The sequence below is a fragment of the Stegostoma tigrinum genome, chromosome 13, assembly GCF_030684315.1.
Source record: "Stegostoma tigrinum isolate sSteTig4 chromosome 13, sSteTig4.hap1, whole genome shotgun sequence".
Classification (NCBI taxonomy): domain Eukaryota; kingdom Metazoa; phylum Chordata; class Chondrichthyes; order Orectolobiformes; family Stegostomatidae; genus Stegostoma; species Stegostoma tigrinum.
Window position 1 is genome coordinate 28,026,072 of NC_081366.1, and position 20,941 is coordinate 28,047,012.

At 40.4% G+C, this 20,941-nt stretch overlaps 1 protein-coding gene across 8 annotated transcripts in view; it reads left to right on the forward strand.

Annotated features, from left to right (window-relative positions):
* Nucleotides 1–20,941, forward strand: part of LOC125458195 (rap guanine nucleotide exchange factor 6-like) — a 345,812-nt gene that overhangs the window by 216,344 nt on the left and 108,527 nt on the right. For all 8 annotated transcript variants that reach the window (XM_048543196.2, XM_048543198.2, XM_048543203.2 and 5 more), the window contains 2 exons: nucleotides 2,512–2,643; nucleotides 9,811–9,991. In XM_048543196.2, the coding sequence (XP_048399153.2) occupies nucleotides 2,512–2,643; nucleotides 9,811–9,991 (313 nt within the window). The remainder of the gene's footprint in view (nucleotides 1–2,511; nucleotides 2,644–9,810; nucleotides 9,992–20,941) is intronic.

Consider the following 20,941-nt stretch of genomic DNA (forward strand, 5'->3'; position numbering starts at 1 on the left):
TCCGACATCTACAATCTGACCCCACCACCAAAGGCATTTTTCTATTGTCCACCCCATCCCCCCCCCGCCTGCTTTCCGGAGGGACCACTCTCTCTGGGACTCCCTAAATTGCCTGTAGTGCTTGGGGCGTGTGGGGTATAGGGGGATGGGTCTGGGTGGGATTCTTCAATGGGCGTTGTGGACTCGTTGGGCCGAAGAGCCTGTTTCCACGCTGTAGGGAATCTAATCTAATCTACCCACTAACCTCATCCCCACCCCCTTGACCCATCTGTCCTCCCCAGACTGACCTATTCCCTCACTACCTCCCTACCTACACTCAGCTCTACAGGCTCCATCCGCGCCCCTTTCACTTGTCTGTCTCCTCTCCACCTATCTCTTCCTCTATCCATCTTCAATCCGCCTCCCCACATCTCCTCCCTATTTATTTCATGCCCTCACCCCCTCCCCCTTTTCTGATGAAGGGTCTAGGCCCGAAACATCACCTTTTGTGCTCCTAAGATGCTGCTTGGCCTGCTGTGTTCATACAGCTCCACACTTTGTTATCTCCCATAAGTTGTTGTCAGCTTTACTGGCTGCAGCATAGAGTTATTTTGAAAGCTGGTGCTGATGTTTTCATCGTCAATACAACGGCAAAATTTAGATCATTATGTTGCTGCCGACAAACTTCTATCACCTTATATGAATCTTGCTTTTTGGTTCTCACTGTCCCTCTATTTCTTTTAAATAATTTGTTTAACTTTTTGGGCTTTCATCTTCGTTTGAACTGTGTAACCTGCCCAGTGATTATGCTTACCTCTCTCCAAGCCTCTCCTCCTCTAACCCCGCACCTCGGTTCCATCCACTCCCTCCATTTTCTTTCCCTCAAGACCAGAGTTTCTTTCACATCCTCTGATAGGTACATACAAATCATCTACTTCAGTCCCTTTCCCTTCTCTTTTTCTCTGCTTATTTTCTACTGTGTCTATTTTGTTCACATGTTATGCAGTAAGTCACAATTCAACAAGAATATGTAAAAAGAATACAAAAACAAGCAAATGACAATGCCAAGTCTAAGTTTTCTGTTTGCATGTTTAATCATCAACATTGGGAATCCATGGGTTGATTGGAGTATTGGCTTAATTATACTTTGAAGGGGAAAATACTTTTTTTTTGTGCTGCTGTTTAGTGTCACAATACGGCATTTATCAGTTCAATATATCTGTTCAGAATTGTAAATTTTTTTTCCCCTTTTGTTATGGAAGTATATTGCATTCAATGAGGTATCTAATTTTCATAAACTGTTTAACTTTAAACAGGTATAAGTCTGACTTATTAGAGACCTCTTGTCATAGGGAAGTAGATGGCTAACTTTTGGAACAGGATGGCAGTTCTGTGTATCACAATCAGAGATGTTTATGGAACTGAGAAAGATTAATTCATAGTTTCTGTGCTAATTCTTTGTTACAGAAGTACAAAGTTAGTTAATGAGCTATTTGAACGAGACAATACCTATATGTGACTTTTTTTAAAGTTAAGTAGTCCAACTGAACATTGTGATTCAATAAAATGTTCCTGTGGTTGTGGCACTTTTTTTTAAAAGCACATGATTCACGATAGAAATGTAAATACTCAAGTTTTGCATCACCCGAGTATTGAAACTAGGTGATTTAAATAAATCATGTGATGAAAACCTATATTCATTGGCTCCCATCGGTATGCTGCATGAAGATTTTTAGTCATACAGACATTCCTTGGTTGTTAGCTCATGTTAATGTTCACAGCTTCATCTGCTGCTCTGCACCATCTACCATCTACTGTCCACCTCCCGTTGCCCACTCCACATTCTTTTCTTACATTGCCGGCTCAGATGCTATGTGTTATTTTAAGTTTTCCAGGCTCGGAAGATTAGAAACACTTGCTCCTTCGTTGGTGGAAAGGGCCTTATTCCTCACTGACAAATTGAATTTTAAATCTATCAATGAAGGAACTGCCTCTTCTACTTTGCCACAACTTAAGAAAAGAAGTTACAATGTTGAAATCAGTAGCAGAACAAAAGAAACAATTCAGCAAAAGTTTCGGAGCTTTCAAGCTGAATGTAACCGTGGCTGTTGCTTGGACAACTCAAATTGGATCATTTCTTATTATTAACTAGTGTTCTTCTTCTCTCAGGGCTTAACGAAGTAAATGCTTTTCCAATGATAAATATATTGCAAACTGTATACTCCAAGTTCAGTTTTTCCTTGTTCTAGGAACCAAAACATTCTGGAATGCAAACCTGTCTTTGAATCAGTGAAATTTTGTACTCCATTGACTTTATCATATTACATACATGTCAAAGAAATTCACACACTGACGCTAAAGTATAACTTGGTTCTTCCAAAATTCACTGCCCTCTTTGCAATGCCCTTGATCATTTAAAATTTTATTAAGGAGTTCAGCAAGCATGTCTAAAAGTCTTTTAATTTATGTTTTTGGTTCATTTATCAAATTAATGAATTTCTTTTCTCCCCTTCCTCCTCATAATTTTTACAGCTTCCTGCAGATCTTTCCAAGATGCACCTCACAGACAATCCACACCCACAGGTGACACATGTCCCTTCCAGCCAGTCCGGGTGCAGTATTGCCAGTGACTCTGGGAGCAGCAGCCTGTCGGATATCTATCAGGTAAAGTCACAATGAGGAGAAACATTGTAATTACAGTATTAAACGTTTAATAATTATTTGCACAGATGCACCCTTCAAAGTGAAAGTTACATTTTATAAAACACCTTTAACATAAAGTCCCAAAGTAAAATATGGATATTAAGACAGAAAGAAGAGATCGATGGTTGATCAAGGAGATACTGTTTTTTAAGGAAAAGAGAAAGAGACGTGGTTAGGCACAACCACTTAGGGATAGAAACCAGGCTGAAGACTTGTGTTACATAAAGGCATGTAAGTATGAAAAATGGTTCACAAAACCGCCACAAATAGAATACTGGGTTGATATAGGTTTTCTATAACTTATGGAGAGAAAGTTTGTAAAAGAAAGAGGGATTTAAAAAAATGTGAATTAGGATCTAAATTAGAAGTTTGGAAGATAGGATGTCAGTATGCAATAGATGACCAAGAATATTTGATGGGATATTGGGTTAAAATAATAAATGAGTTATTTTGGGCAGGGAAGGTCTTTAATCTCTGAGAAGAATGTTTATCTTTGACATTCTGTTGGAAGTAATGACTTTATTTTGTCCAATGTTTCAATCTATTTTGTTTGGAATATCAAATCAATATTGAAATAATGTTGCTGCCTGAAAGAATCTAAAATGCCACCGTAACCTTTAGAATTATGCCCTGACATTAGCTCTAATATCAGATTTAGACTGTTTTGTTTTATTTACGATCTTCGATTAGCACCGATAACTTATTCAGGGCTTGTAAGTATTCAAATAATATGGTATTCTTACATCAATTCGACACTAATGGCTTTACGCAGAGTATTGTCACCTGTAACTTACTTTTCCTTCTTTAGACGGAAGTAGTAAATTTGTGCTAAGTTCCTGTGTGAATAATTCTAGGGAACCACGTGATGTTGTGTTGTAAATAGAATTGTATTTATGGCACTGATTGAGAGAAATGATATCCATTGGAGTCAGCACTGCTTTCAACATATATGTCATAGTAGTTTGTGATAGACTGTGATAGTCCTAAACCATGTTAGGTAGAATTACTGTCTGAAAAGTAAGAACCCACAATAGGGTCTTTTCCAGTTGAATATTTTGTAACTGAATTTAAATACCATATCTTGGTAATGCTAATAATTTTCAGAATTCTTTTGAATACGTAAAGTTCTGTCCCAGAGTGAATGTGCTTCTCTGATTTTATAAGGAATGGAAAGTCAGGATGGAATGTGACTTGGTGGAGAACTGGCAGGTGTGCTCCTATACATCTGCTGCCACCTTCTAGGTGTTTGGGGTCGTAGATTTGTTGGTGATGGCCTGTTACCCATTCCCTGATCCAACTTATTCTGTATTCATGCTGTGCTGTTTTCGCTGGCTAGATCTTCATGCACTTCTGATTTCCCAGTATCCTGAGTCTCACTGCCACCAGGACTACTTATCATTGCACAGTATGATGTAAATGGCTCTAGTTGCGCACTCATTTCATGTTGCAGAATTGCTCCAACACTTTAGCTGAACTAGATTGGATCGACACTGTTAGCTTCAACAGATAATTTTGTTCTTCAGCATTCCTTACATCCTTGCAGCAATTCATCAGCCCTATTCCCTCACCTGCATTTGATTTGCCTTTTAAACCTGGCTGGTTCCCTTGATGTCTACTGATTTTAATCCTTGACTTTTGCTCCCATTGCTGTTTGTTCTTCAGTTTGTCAACCAGTTCTGCTGATGCATGCTGCTAGTATCTGAAGCCCTGCAATGGATGCTTGAATCAACGTTTGTACATTCATTGTTGATTCCACTCTCTGATCCATCTTCAATGTTCTGCAGTGCGCCTGCTGTTACTCCACTTCTCAGACAGTTTCTGGATTCATGTTCATTTCCACAGTAATCTCCAACATTGATTCTTTGATTCTTCACCTAATCTCACCATGTCCCATATCTAGCTACATTATATCAATAGACCTTAGACATTTGCCCTGAATTTTCTTATTATCTCATCCTCATCCCCATCCCCATCCTCTGCTAACAACTAGGACTTGTTCCTTCTGATCTTTTTGTAGCTTAAATTTTCTGTCAACCTGGTATCTATTCAGTTTGGCTGCAGCTGTAACGTATAACTGAATTTGGCAGTCTCCTGTTTTTTCCCCTCTCTTGGACCTTGCCAGTCCTCCTTGTCTACTCCTTCTGTACAAGTAACACTGCCACCTTCCATTTCCCATCATCAATATTTGCTATCTGATACATTCCACCAGATTCAATGCAACATATCAGTACTTCTCTGCTTCCTGTTTTCCTGCTGCTGTTATAGGCTTGAATGTCAACTGTATAAATCCACAGTGCCTCGCTTAGGATTCTGCATAAGGCAAACTGACATACCTCTAGCAGCTTCTTGTGAACAGTAGCCTTAACTGTACCACTTTTCTCCCATCCTAGCTTTCCTTTCTAGCGTGTCTACTCTTGTACTGACTACACCTTGTACCACTCATGGTAATACTGCCAGTTCTCAAGAACTCTGCCAGTCGATGAATAATGATCACGCTCTACAAAATTTGCTTGTGAATTAATGCTGTGTTAGTCTGAAGCTTACTGTGAACAGTTGCATTATCGCTGTGGTTTTAACCGATGTTTTGCATTCCATGAAAGAAACTATGTCCCTGACTGTTTTTCGCGCCCCCCGACCAACCCCAGCTGTTTTCTTAGCACCCACTTACTCAACGCTGTGGTAATGTGACTCATATTGTGAATTCACACCCTGGTATCTCCCACTGTTTCTTCAACATATTCTGCTTCCAGTGCTCCACTTTGTTCGAACCTGCTCACTTCTTTTCAGTCCCATCCTAAGAATTTTCCAGCAAAATCAGCCTTCAAATTCTGCATGGAATGATGACCCATTTTTGCTTGGTTAAATTTTCCAGTTCCAATGTTTGAACCTGAATGATAATCCCTTGCAACCCCTACCAATGAACTCTTCTTATCATGTTTCATTACATCATATGAAAAGATATCTGAGCTCATGGCTTTATTTTCACATCCTCATGCTCACTATTAAGCATCTGGTTAAATTGAATCAGTTGAAACATAATTGCAAAAGTTCAGTTTTGTAATGTTGAGTCAATGAAAAGATGCAACAGAAATGCAGAAAAAAAATTGCACTGGGCCAAACCATGAACTGTCATGCTGATGTTTGCACAGCACTTTTTTCTTGTTGAGATGCAAAATTTCCCCTTGTTTTAACGTCTAATGTCTGTAAATTTGCAAGGGCTAAATAGCTAAGCTCATTTACAACACAGAATGTATGTAATATGATATTCTTTTTATTGTACCTGAATTTCCACCGATTATGCTACTGTGACCTTTTATTTTCACATATTAGATTTATCACATCTCTGAATGTGATTATCAATTGCTGGTGCAAGTGTGGACTTTTGTACTGCTAAGTTTAGCATGATTTAATCACATGTTACACAAGATATCCGTGTTAGAATAGACATATTATGTCATCACTCTAATGCTATATCCAAAATTAAGTCAAAGTCATGAAAGGACTGTAGAGTACATTTTCTACTTCTGTGATCTTAACGCATGTTGGTGAAGTATGTTGCATCCACAGTGTGTAATATTTTACTCACTAAAAGTTCAGAACAGAGAAAAATATGTGGCAGCTGTGCCAGTGTGGAATATTACCACTATGTTCTAAACTGTTGAACCATCTTGCATGTGAGAGATGCTACAAAGGTGTATTTAAACGCAAACACTAAATGCAAATCATTTTTACAATTAGCAGTGGCCAATGTAATCAGAAAATATAATTGCATCAGGGAAAATCCATCCTAAAATTAGGCTAATTTTCTTGACAGGTGTAGGTTCTGTAGCCAACTAATTATTTGAAGGTCTCCCTAGATTGTAGAATTGAAGTGTGGTATATGATGAGCTGCTGACCCCATTGAGATTTATTACATTTAATTTTTCGATCTGCGCTGAATTAGTTGATCTCAGCTGTTTGGCAGTGGAGAACTACAGTTGTCTGTGGCTTTCCTAATCTATGAGAAAGCAGCATCAGTCAGATTTCTGCATTAGACTCTGTTGGATTGTATTTGTAACTGGTAACTAGCTTGAGTTTGGATATATGGTGACCATTGTTGTCAACTAGACTGTTTTCCGAAGGATCGCATTTGGATGAAGTATCAAAGGATCACTGCCCACTGCCTTAGGAAGGGAAATGATGAGAGTCTCACCATTAAGGTATCATTTTAACATTTCAAAAAAAGTGTTTTAATACTTTTCAGTGAAGGGAAATTTGCAATGCGCTGATTAAGACATTCCTCAACCTGTTGGTGCGAATATGTGAAAAAATATATTTAACACTTACCCCTATTTTTGTTTTGAGGTGAAAGGTGTAAACAAATTATGAAAATACGCAAGTTTGTAGCGATATGCTAAATTTCCTAGAGTGACATAGAATGAAGGTCCGGTTCATAATTTGGAAAGATTTAGGATTTCATAAGAGGTGCCAACCCCTCCACCTGTCCCTGACATTTATTGCTGTTTAGAACAGCTTTATATGGATTATTTATTTTGGTTGTCCTTGTCCGTTACTGCTTCCTTGACAGTTCACTGACTAATTTTTTTTTGGTGGGGTGGTGTTGTTGGTGGCTTGCAAGAGGCCTGTTTTTTTTCCTGTTCATTTTGTTAGAATTCACAGCATTTTGCTTCGGATGTTCCCTGTGTTAAGCACTGCTCTTCATGAGCATTCTAATTATGGATGACTTGGGATTGACTTCCTGTTGCTTTGGATAGTAGCAATGAGATCAGGTTTGTCTTATCCCAGTTGTCTGCCTTTCCTGAAGGTTAAGCAGGAAAAGATCATTCTGTTGCCTGCTGAGTTAGGGATTAATGGAAACCAGTTGTAGAATGCACAGATGGATGCAAGATTTTTAAAATAAAAGGTGAATGAAATGTATTCATGCAGAACAGTGGAAATAGTTTCCTAGTCAACAAGGGAATAAGGTTTGAAATAGATGCTGAAGAAACTGGAACACCAGGTAGAAACCCACACAGACATGTGGAGAATGTGTGGAGTTTGCACAATCACCGAAGGCTGGAATCAAACCTGGGTCCTTGGCACTGTGAAGCAGCAGTGCTGACCATTGAACCACTGTTTAGAATCAGTCCTTGCAATGCATGGTTTGATGCAGGGTGTTGATGCATTATGCCATCATTTTTTTTGTGATTTATTCAATGATTTTGCATTTGACATGTGCTCATCACAGCTTTGCAAGTAGCTTGAAAAAGAAGTTTTTATCAGTTGCAGATTAATATGAAAGTAAGTCTCATGTCCAACAGCTGATTTGATCCTTTTAAACTTCTTTATGCAATCATAAAATTTAACAAGACCAATAATAAATATTGAAAGAGCAGAGGGCTGAATCTGCATGCAGGGGAATAATTTCCACAAAGAAAATAGCAAACCAGGATCAGAGAGTCACTCTGTCGGCAGATAGTAAAAGCTATCATTGCTGACAATGGAGATTGAGAATAGCTCTGCTGGTGAATTATTTAAAAATACTATTATTAGCTAATAGTGAATGTTATTAGTTATGGTCTTTGGTTTCTTGTTTTATCTTAATTTTCAAGGTTAGGTGTGGCCTAAAAAAAGTTAATGCTGAGATACCTGGAAATATTTGCAACATGCTCTGGAATTGAAAGCTATTGATTTGAACGTATGCTGTCATCCAGTTTCCCTGTATAGAAAGTACAAAAGCAGAATATGCTGTATGTTTTGATCAGGTTCAACTGCCAACATAATTAACAAACAGTGAAAGAGTAAGTGTGCAGTAGTGATAAACAAATGTTAATTTTAGCTATATAATACTATATTAGAAAATATTAAATGGCTTGTCCTAGTACTTCAGCTGTGTTGTCCAGTTAAACTGATGTCCTCCTTTGTTGGAATGAATAGAAACGAGGAAGAGTTGGTCATGCCGTTTTGCTGCGAATTGACATTCATATACCCTGGTGGCAGGTTTCCTGCCCATATGTCCTATGTATTGCTTCTCGCAGTTGCTGCATTATATTTTGTAAATAACATCTGTCCTGCTCATTGTGGATAGGGGGTCTTTCGGCTTTGAGAGTAGCAACAGCTGTGGCTGTTGGTTTGTTTGCTATCATTATTCCAAGAGGTCATAGGAGTCTCGTCAGTTCTGATATGTTTCTAATAAAGGGTAGAGTGGCCAGTGTGTTGGGGCATGTAGTGTAGTCTTGGTATGGTTCATTTGACAGGCATCGATGGGTGAAGCTGATAGGAAACCCATTGCTTATAAAAACTTGTATGAGTCTTTCTCTTTATTTCTGCGTAGCTGCAGGGTGTTGCAGTGTGTTATCATGTGTTCCAAAACTAGAGTCTTGAAATGGCCCTGTTTGTGGTCACCAGGGTGTATCCCAGTTTTACTGGGGCAATGTAACAGTACTAGGACAAGCAACACAAAGACAAGTGCAGGAATTCCTGGAAGCCTGGTTTTCACCCACTGGTACCATAAACAAACATCTTGAAATAGACCCCATCTATATACCACTACAGAGCAAAACCTGAAACAGAACTACACACCTTAACAGACCAGGACAGACCATATAGATTCAGAACAGATCAGAACAACAGCGCTTCAGTGGAGGGTAGACAGCATTGAAGATGTCACATAGAAGGGGGATGAAACATTTACACGAAAACCAGTCAGCTCAGCAAACCAACCATCATCTCCAGCCATCACCCAAGCTTCAGATCTCCATGAAAACATTAAGTATACCATTGAATAATTATTTAAAGTTATAAACTCAAATCTAATAGAGATTTTCATTTTTGGTTAAATATAACTGACGTTCACTAAGTTGAAAACTATAATTTGCAAGTCCAGCCGTACTGTCAATTTGTGACATCTCTGTTGCAATCAAATTTTCATTTTCTGTTCTCTGAGCATAATGTCTCTGAGGGACATTTGTTTTGAGTAAAAGATTAATTTTATAACATCAGACGTTAGCATCAATAATTTATAAAATTGATATTTTGATTTGAGTGATTAAAAGTAGATAGAGACAAAAACAGCAGGCAGTGACTCAGTTTTTCAGAGTAATGCTGTATTTCATGGCACAAATCATTCACACTGCATTTTTTCTGCAGGCTACAGAGAGTGAAATGGGGGATGTGGATCTTACAGGTCTTCCTGAAACAGCTGTGGATTCTGAAGAAGAGGAAGAAGATGAAGAAGATATTGATCGAGCATCTGATCCACTGATGGGCAGGGATGTCGTTAGAGAGTGTTTGGAGAAGGATCCAGCAGACCGAACTGACGATGATATTGGTATGATTTAAGAAATTGTCTTTATTACCTGAGATAACAAGGTGTAGAGCTGAATGGACGCAGCAGCCAAGCAGCATCAGAGAAGCAGGAAAGCTGAAGTTTCGCGTCTGGACCCATCTCCATGTGTTCATCCAGCTCTACACCTTGTCTCTGAGCCTTCAGCATCGGCAGGTCTTGCTACATTTATGACCTTCCCTTTTTGCCACCCTCATTCTCGTACACATTTTCATGCACTTTGTCAGTCTGTTTCCCCAGTTACATTAGGAATGTGCTGAACTTTAGTCTACATTTGACTAAGCTGTTGATAAAAACCCTGGAGTGGCTGAACCCATATATATTACTTTTACAGAGCCCACTTAAGTGGTTGACCATGAAGCAGTGTTGCAGTTTATTCATATACTGCAATCAACATTCCATTCTAATGTGTTAATATAGAAACTTTTTATTACAGACAGATTAACTTTGTGCTTCGAACATTTCAGGCTGACTTTATTATCATTGACATCCTGCCCGATCCAAGTTGGTACAAAGAATAAGAGCATGGTATTTTTGGACACCTTGTCTGTAAAATCTGAATGTTGATTTCAGTAACCTGAGGTTTCAGCTATATGCTTCATTTTATTTATCATAACATTATCATAACAGCTGGCCATGTATACGGGATTGTTAGTATCCAACGATGGACAAGACAGGGAAATATTTTAGATCTTGATCTGTTGCCAGGACCTGGTGCTGATAAGATGACAAAAGCTCCTACTCTTATTTCTTTCCTCTTTTGGGGTCAGTAGATGTTCTGGGATCCGTTTTTGACATTTGAGTTAATGCAGTATGTTGGCTGGTTGCTTGTTCCACCAGATGACCAAATTGAGGTTATGGTGTGATTTGCTGCGTTTGGGCCTGAGGAATGTTGTCCCACTGGGATGCTAACAGAGACCCCCACAGTTAACTCCAGTTATTCTGAAGGGTAGAGGATTGTAATACTGAGTCCAGGGAAGCAGTGACCCAAAATATTTACATGCAGCCAGGTGGAATGCAATCTGCACTTTCATACCGCCAAAAAAGGCACAACAATGTTACACATTTTCTGTGTTCCCCAATTGAAACATATAAAAACATCATTTGTTAGTATCACAAGCTCCATCCCGAAGTGCCTAGCAGTCGCAGTGGACTTATGGTGATACCACTACACCTTCACTCTTAGAAAGAGGCCTCAGACTTTTTGCAGGCCGATACTAATACAATCAACAACAGTAGATTCATGCAAACATTATAGCAAGATGATTGTCATGGCGGTGGGAGCTGGAAGGCTCGCTAGAGGTTCTATTTTTAGATCCTTAATGCTCTGTAACACTGATCTTTCTTCCGAAGTGAAAAATCATTCCAACTGTGTTTTTGTTCAGTCTCATTTCAGACGTCCACTCTTTAGTGATTGGAATGAGGTCAGTCAGGTGGACCTCAGAATATGAGTTACCTAACAGGGACCGTTAACATGGTCCAATCAGGGAATCCTGACTTGACAGATATAAGCAGAAGTGTCAAGGGTTCTGCTCACTGTAGGAGCTGACTCTGAGCTAGCTAAGTTACTGCAAATGTAAATAAAGCGTGACTCGGTGATGGGACAGTGGATTTTGTAGAGTTATTTCACACACCTCGCCCTTTTGTTTTTGTTGTTCTATTTGATCTTTTTATCATTTTCTTCTCCTTTTGTGTTCTCTTCCAAGCTAAATATTTGTGTGTTCTTTTTAATACTTTCCAGATTTTGTTGATTTGTTTTTATCTAGCTTTCATACAATAAACAGTTGGTAAGTAATTCAACCCATTAACTATGTTCTCCAAGTTCTCCCTTAGTATTACTTCAGAAATGAAGATGCACACCAAAAACATACACCTGTCTTCGAAAATTTATGTATGTTGTCTGACCTGTGTATTTTAAATTTTATTTTTTATCCGTACTTAAAATTTTATTTTCTGTATTTCAGTCTTTTTAGGTCCTTGATGAACCTTAATGTGAAGCAATTACAAACCATATATTTGACTTAGTTTGTTGCCTTCTTGTCTGAGTTAAAAGCCTTCAATTCAATGCTCACACAGGAGATGTAAGCACAACCTAAGCTGGCATGTCGGTGTTCTAGTGTGGGAGTTCTTCATTTTAAGAACACATCTTGCTATATGATTTTACTCTTCTATGAATAGCATTGCTGGACATTTTACATTCATTTTCATTTGCTCCCATCCTTCATACCATTCTTAATCCATGTTTGACTGTTCTAGTGCATTGTAGCTGATCTCTTACGTTTTATCCTTTGTAAACAGGAAGTCATCCAAAACTCTTCTGCTCGTATCTTAATTTATAGAAAGTCCTGCTTACCTTTCATTTTTTAAACTTGCTGACCTACATTGGCCCCTGTCAAGCAAGGTTTGTACTGAAACTTACATTTTTTTCAAATTCCTCTATGATCCTGCCCTCCCGATCTCTGTCATTTCCTGCAACCCCACAACCTTATTATACAATATTATAGAATTTTGCATCATGTACAGAATTTTACATTATTTTACATTGAGGTAGTTGAATCTGAATCAAGTTTGTTAAATTTGAATAAGGGAAATCATGAAGGCACAAGGCACAAATTGGCTGAGGTGGATGAAGAAAATACATTAAAAGGCATGTCTATGCATAGGTAGTGGTTAGTTTTTAAAGAACTGTTACATATGATTTTCAGCTTCTGGATATTCTATCAAGATGCAAAAACTCAAAAACATCAGTCAATTGTGACTGACAAAAGAAGTTCAGGATTGCATAAGATTAAAAAACAAGGCCTATGAAATTGCCAGAAGCAGTAAATCTGAGGACTGGGACGTTTTTAGAAAACAGCAATGGAGGACAAAGGAACTGAAGAGGAAAGGGAGGATAGAATTTAACTGTAATTTAGCAAAAGAATAAAAACATATTTTGAAACTTCTAAAGATACATTAGAAAAGAAACGTTTGACTAAAACCAAACTCATTGCCTCCTGCCACCTTAAACAGGATTCCTCCACCTCCCAAATCCCCAGCCTGACCCTGCACCTCCCCCACAATGTAACCGCCGCCATTGACCATGAGGACACGGCCAGTGAACCCACCGATGACGTCACATCCGCCACCACCAGGCACACCGCTTCCGAGATCGCCATCACGACCACTGCTGGCCCACTGACTCCACCTCCACTACTTGCACCACAACACCACCGTCACCGCTGCTGCTGCCGCCGCCCACCCCGCTCCACCCACCACCACCGACGCTGCATCGCCAACCGCAGATGCCGATGCATCTTCGCCCACTGCCGACAACCACATCGCTCCGCCCACAGCCTCCACAGCCAGCTACCCCAGAGAAGACAGCCACACTGAGCCCTGCCAAAACATTCACCATCTCCCCAGACCTCCCACTGCCGGAAGACGAACGGTCATTCCTCAGAAAGGGGCTCACCTTTGTCCCCCTCCACCCACACATCAACGAATACCAGTCACATCTGGACATCAAGCAGTTCTTCCGTCGTCTCCGCCTCTGCCTCCACACTTACTTCTTTAACCGGGAGCCTAACCCTCCCTCCACTGATCTCTTCTCCCACCTCCAACACAAGCCCTCCTCCTGGACACCACCCCCAGGTCTCCTGCCCTCCCTCGACCTCTTCATCTCCAACTGTCATTGAGACATTAACTGCCTCAACCTCTCCACCCCTGTCACCCACTCCAACCTCTCCCCTGCAGAACAGGCAGCCCTCCGCTCCCTCTGCTCCAATTCCAACCTCACTATCAAACCCGCAGACAAGGGAGGTGCAGTTGTAGTATGGCGCAGTGACCTTTACATTGATGAGGCCAGACGCCCACTTTCTGACACCACCACCTACCGCCCCCTTGATCATGACCCAACCCCAAGAACCAAACCATCATCTCCCAAACCATCCTTGACCTCATCAACTCAAGTGACCTCCCACCCAAAGCCTCCAACCTCATTGTTCCCCAACCCCGCGCCGTCCGTATCTATCTCCTTCCCAAAATCCACAAACCTGCCTGCCCTGGTCGACCTATTTTCTCTGCCAGCTCCTGCCCCACCAAACTCATCTCCACCTATCTGGACTCCCCGGCAGTGATCGAGAACACCCTTGACTGTGTCTCCCCATTTCCTGCACCTCATCGCTCACACCCCGCCCTTGCAATAACCGCCAAAAGAGAATCCCCCTAGCCCTCACATACCACCCTACCAACCTCCTGGATATAACGCATCCATCCTCTGACACTTCTGCCATCTACAATCCAACCCCACCACCAGGACATTTTTCCCACCCCACCTTTCTCTGCCTTCCGGAGAGACCACTCTCTCCGCGACTCCCTTGTCCGCTCCACGCTCCCCTCCAACCCCACCACACCCGGCATTTTCCCCTGCAACCGCAGGAAATGCTACACCTGCCCCACACCACCTCCTTCACCACCCATCCCAGGCCCCAAGAAGACTTTCCACATCAAGCAGATGTTCACCTGTACATTCACCAATGTGGTATACTGCATCCACTGTACATGGTGTGGTTTTCCTCTATATTGGGGAAACCAAGCGGAGGCTTGGGGACCGCTTTGCAGAACACCTGCGCTCGGTTCACAGTAAACAACTGCACCTCCCAGTCGCGAACCGTTTCAACTCCCCTCCCATTCCTTAGATGACATGTCTATCCTGGGCCTCCTGCAGTGCCATAATGATGCCACCCAAACGTTGCAGGAACAGCAACTGATATTTGGCTTGGGAACGCTGCAGCTCATTGGTATCAATGTAGATTTTTCCAGCTTCAAAATCTCCCCTCCCTGCAATGCATCCCAAAACCAGCCCAGCTCGTCCCCGCCTGCCTAACCTGTTCTTCCTCTCACCTATCCCCTCCTCCCTCCTCAAGCCGCACTTCCATTTCCTAGCTGCTAACCTCATCCCACCCCTTTGACCTGTCCATCCTGCCTGGACTGACCTATCCCCTCCCTACCTCCGACCCATACTCTCCTCTGCACCTATCTTCTCTATCCATCTTCAGTCTGCCTCTCCCTCTCTCCCTATTTATTTCAGAATCCTCTCCCCATCCACCTTTTCTGATGAAGGGTCTAGGCCTGAAACGTCAAATTTTGTGCTCCTGAGATGCTGCTTGGCCTGCTGTGTTCATCCAGCCCCACACTTTGTTATCTTGGATTCTCCAGTATCTGCAGTTCCCATTATCTATGAGTCCATTGCAGGCAGATTAGGGAAAATTTATGATGGAGAATAGAGTAATAGCAGGGAAGCTAAGTAATTCATTTGTGTCTGTTTTCATCGAGACAGATACCAGAAATCTCCCAAAACTGGAGATCCCAGTGGCTAGGGTGAATGAGAAGTTGTAGGAAATTTATCTTTTTAATATCATACTGGAGAAATTAATAGACTTGAAAGTTGGTAAGACCCCAGGACCTAATAATCTACATTCCAGAATGTTGAAGGAGGTGGCGATGCCAATAGTCAATACATTTGTGATTATCCTATGAAATTCTATAGATTCCCGAATGATTTGATTCCTGCAGATGTATCAGCCCACTCTTGAAGAATGGAGTGGGAGAGCAAAGAGGGAGCAACAGAAGCGCCAGCTGTCCAGATTCAATTCTAGCCTTGGGTGTCTGTCTGTGTGGAGTTTGCACATTCTCCCCATGTCTGCATGGGCTTCCTCCCACAGTCCAATGGTGAGCAGGTTAGGTGAATTGTTCATGGTAAATTGTCCATACTGTCCAGGGATGTGTAGATTAGGTAGGTTAGCTGTGGAAAATCAGGATTATAGGGATGGGGTAGTGGGTGAGTCTGGGTGGGATGCTCTTAAGAGAATTGGTGTGGACTTGTTGAGCTGAGTGTGAACCTGTTTCCATGCTGTAGGGATTCTAAATGGGATTCTATGAAAGCTGGTTAGCCTTGCATCAGTCATAGTAGGGAAAATGCTAGAATCTTTTGTAAAGGATGTGATAAACAGATAATGGATGATATTTATCTAATTGGACATAGTAAAACTTGAAGATTTTTTAAAGACGTTGCTAACAAAATTGATAAAGAAGACCCGATGAGCATTGTATTTTCAGAAGTCTTTTAATGAAGTTCTCCATGAGAGGATGAATAACAGATCTAATTTAATAGGATAGGAAGTAATGCACTGGCATAGATTAGTGATTGGCTAATAGACAGAAAACAAAGTAAAAATAAATCAGCCATTCTTGCATCAACAGACTGGCAGTGAGGTGCCCCAGTTGTTCACCATATATCAGTGGTTTGGAGGTTGGAACCAGGTTTCCAGATTTGCAGATGGTACAAAGCTAAATGGGAATGTGTGCGTGGCAAAGAGGTAAAGTGGTTTCAGGAGAATTTAGACTGGCTTTGTTAATGGGCAAGAACATGACAGATGAAATATTATGTGGAAAGAACGTGAGAGTATCCACTCTGATAGGAGGAACAGACGTGCAGAGTATTTCTTTAAATGTTATTAGAATAGAAAATTTTTTTCTTAATTAGATTTTTCATTAGAATTAGATTTTATTTGTCATGTGTACTCAAGTACAAAAATTCAGAAGTACAGCAAAAAGTGTACAAACTTCCCAACTATGGTGCCATCTTAAAATACAAAACCAGAAGTTCTTCAAAAAAAAAGCCAAAAGAAAATGGAAAAGTCCAGATTTTAAAGTCTTATGTCCAGGGACACTAGTTTCCTTGAGTGTCATAAAGTTGTCACGCAGGTGTAGTAAGCTATAAGAAGAGCTAATGAAATGTTAGCCTTTATTGCAAGGGGAGTTGATTACAGGGAAATGAAGTCTTGATTCAGTTATACAGGGGCTTGGGTATACAGTACCTGGAGAACTGTCTGTAATTTTGTCTCATTTTGAGGAAGATATTTTTGCCATCCAGGGAGTACAGTGAAGGTTCGTCAGAACTACTCCAGGATAGCACGACATCTGTGCAGGGAGATTGGGCAGACCAGGTCTGTACTCAGTAGAGTTTTGAACAGTGAGAGCTGTTCTCATTGAAACCTGCAGAATAATTAAGGGGATCAATGGGGTAGGTGCAGATAATTTGGTGCCTCTGATGGGAGAATCTAGAAACAGGGGGAACCAGCTAAAAGTAAGGATAATGCTACTTGGGTCTGAGATGAGAATGTTTTCACGCATAGTATTATGAACTTTTGGATTTCTTTACCCTAAGGTTCATAGAAACACGTCTTTGAATATGTTTAACTTTGAGACTGATTTCAGATTATCAGTGACACAGAGTTATGGGCTGGGCTGGGCAAAAGACATTAAAATGACTTGTACAAACAGAAACAAATTTATGTTTTTTCTGATTTCCAGCATCCACGTTTCTCTTCTTTTAAAAATAAAATGACCTACTCTCTTACCTGTGTTTCCATGATATCTGCACTGTAATTCTGGACTCCATTTCCAGTTTTTCAATTGCGCCACCATTGATGGTTGTGCAGGTAGTTTATGGGTTGTGTGATTTTCTCATAGAATACAATAACTACGGCGTGGTAACAGGCCATTCGGCCCCATGTATCCTCATTAACTATCCGAAGAGCATCCCACCCGGAAGACTCTTTCCCCCCAGCCTGCCAAACCTATCCCTGTAAAGGAAACCGGAAGAAACCCATGCTGACCATTGCCTGAGGCTGGAATTGAACCCAGGCGCTTTGAGGCAGCAGTGCTAACCACTGAGCCACCATGCCTACCTCTGGGACTTGGCTTTTGACTCATCTGTCCAGATAACTCTGATGGGTTGCCATACCCAATATCCCTGTGCCTTGTTGTCACACTTGATTTTATAATACTCCTGAGAAGTGGCTGAGGAGGACATTTAATAATAATATAGGTGTTGTTACATAAGATACGTTTACTTCAATATATCATACCTTGACCAAGTTTTGTTCACGATCAATGCCACTGAAACCAAAAATTTTGGACATTTTATCTCATTGCTGTTTGTGGGTTTTGTGGCACTGTTGAGTAAATTGTTAGCCCTGTTTGCTTTACAGCAGCAGTTACGTCTCACAGACGATTAAATACTTTGAAGTACTTCCGGACTTCCTGGAATTACAAATTAATACAAGTTAAAGTAGAAAGAGAAAAACTTTGCCATCTGCCCATTCATGGCTTTCAAAATATTTATAAGACTAGGCCAATAAGGCAAAGATATGGATTCACATCATGAAATCTTACTGTGAAATATTCAACAATCTAGAACTGCAATCCACAAATGCAGTACTAGATTAGTGAGTTTTGAGAAGATGTGTAGCTCAGGTTGAGGTTCTGGATGTGAGTTTGCTCGCTGAGCTGGAAGGTTAGTTTTCAGACGTTTCGTCACCATTCTAGGTAACATCGTTAGTGAGCCTCCGACAAAGCGCTGGTGTTATGTCCCGCTTTGTCGGAGGCTCACTGATGATGTTACCTAGACTGGTGACGAAACGTCTGAAAACTAACCTTCCAGCCCAGCGAGCAAACTCACATCCAGAACCTCAACCTGAGCTACACATCTTCTCAAAACTCACTAATCTAGTACTGCATTTGTGCTCAGCCCACAAGCAACATTTTATAAGCTAATTATCAGATCTTGCTGAGGATCACTCTATTTTTTAGCAGTTGTTTTCACATCCTATATTCAGTTTCTCTGTCACTCAGTGGCCAGCAGCAGTTTAGACTGGTAGTATTGTTTTTTTGGCTTCACTCTTCGTCCCTACTTTCTCGTCTTGTGCCATCCTGTCTCCTTGTCCCTGCTATTACCTCTCGTTCGCACCATGCCAACCCTTTAAGGATTATTTGTGAATGTATGCAGCTGAAACTGGTCCACAGAGATATTCTCTGTAGTGCCTGAAATATTTGTTTTGATTATTACTTGCAAAATGATTTATAAGCTGTTTGTAGTGCAGATACGTCTTTAAGCAAAATCTGACCGGAAAGGGTCCAAATTGAGATATTGAACAACTCCAACATTACCTTTAACCCTCAACTTTTAATTTTAGCTTAAATTCTGTAAAAAGCATCTTAATCCAAAATTACTCAATGTTTCATCATTTCAAAAAGTACAGTGGACATTTACAATGCTTAAAGACAAATTGATGCTTTGATACAAGAAATTCTCTCAATTCCAAGTGGTAAATGATGTGACAGAAACAGGATATATTCTGTTCACTAACTTTGAATAATGCACACGGGAAATAAAATAATCGGCAAGTCAAGTTCAACAAAGATAAATGTGAAGCGGTATCTTGCAGAAATAACCAGCAGTTCCCCAGTGAAGCACTTCACCTGACAAAGGAGCAGTGCTTCAAAAGCCTGTGATTTCCAATAAAACTGTTGGAATGTGACCTGGTGTTCTGTAACTTATGACTTTGTACACCCCAATCCAACACTGGCACCTCCACATAATCATATGTGAGTTGGTACGGTTGACTTCAGTACTTCTCAGTCTAAGAAGTGAGTATTTCTTTTGCTACATTGTCATTCAGAATTGGTGCGACATAGTGCATGTCACCTAAGGAATTATTGCTTTCCACTGCCAGTTTGTTCTTGGCTGTGTCAGTGGATACGTCATTTAGGCTTTGCTTATGATTTAGACTCTCTCACAGTGAATGCCCACAAGAGTGACGTGCAGACAGCCATGATTTTGTGGTGCCATATCCTAGCAGGAGTTAATACTTTTAGGAATGTCGAGGTGAAAATTGAAACAAAATGGTTAAAGATGCTCTGCTATGAGCTTTGCGTTCAGTTCTCTTATTTCAATATCTATTTAACCTGAAATTAAAGAATAGTTTTAACTCCTAGAGATGTAACTTTTTAAGAATTTGACCAACTGAAAAAGGCTGGGAAATGAGCAGAAGATCCTGCTGAAACTCCTACTGTAGAGGTTTTGTAGCACAGAAACATGTTATCTGTATAATATAGTGACCAGAATGCATGCAGTACGTCAGAGTGATCTGAAAATGGTTCAGTACAGGTTTAGCCGAATTTACCAACTTTTGAATTTTCCTCCTCTATAATTAAAGCTTAGTTGGTGTTATGTTTGCTCTATTCAACAGCTTTGCTAACCTGGGGACAATTTTTGGTGATTTGTGCATCTGTAGTCTGAAATCCCTTTGTCCTCAATCCCACTTAGACTTGCATTTTCTAATGAGAAGGTGAACCGCCTGTTCTCCCTGCCAGAAGATATTGCTTCACATTTGAATTTGATTTGCCAATTATTTTCTCATTGTATGAGGCTGTTGTGTTAATGTCCTCTGCAATTTTCTGCAAAGTGGTATTCATTTTTCACCCATAAATAATGCATGTTTATTAAAGGAAAAATATAGCTTTTAGTGATTTTGTTCTTTTCGGGACGGGACAAGACAATACACCGGTGCAGATGTTGGAGGACTGACAAATTCTGAGCACTGCAGACAGTTTTCATTTCTAGCACCTATGCAGTGCTCTCAGAAATAAACAAATTTCTACCTTTTATTGTTAAATGGTTCTGGCTTTATCGTCCATTGTAATTTATGTCGTTGTCATTGTCTTTAAATTTGTAGTTTAAATTACTGAAATGTTGCTGCCTTTGGTTGCAGTGAGAATTTTCTACCCAATCTCAAGTACCCATAATCTTCAATTCTGAAATCAGTTTTTGTGTTTAACAAGAACATTACCGGTGATATCACTGTTGCCCAGTGTTAACATCATGCTGTCAAAGGTGCATGAAACTTTAGGGACTAGGTTATATCTGAGGCATGCTCATGCCAAATGGCCAATGCAATGTAAATATTCATCCTGACAGCTTGGTTGAATATGACAAGAATGATTTCTTAAATAACAATATGCTCACTTCCTTTTCCAACAAGTCTGTTAATTTTCTGTACAAGAAGTAGTCAGTTTGGAATTCACGAAATGGTATTGTGAATTAAGGTA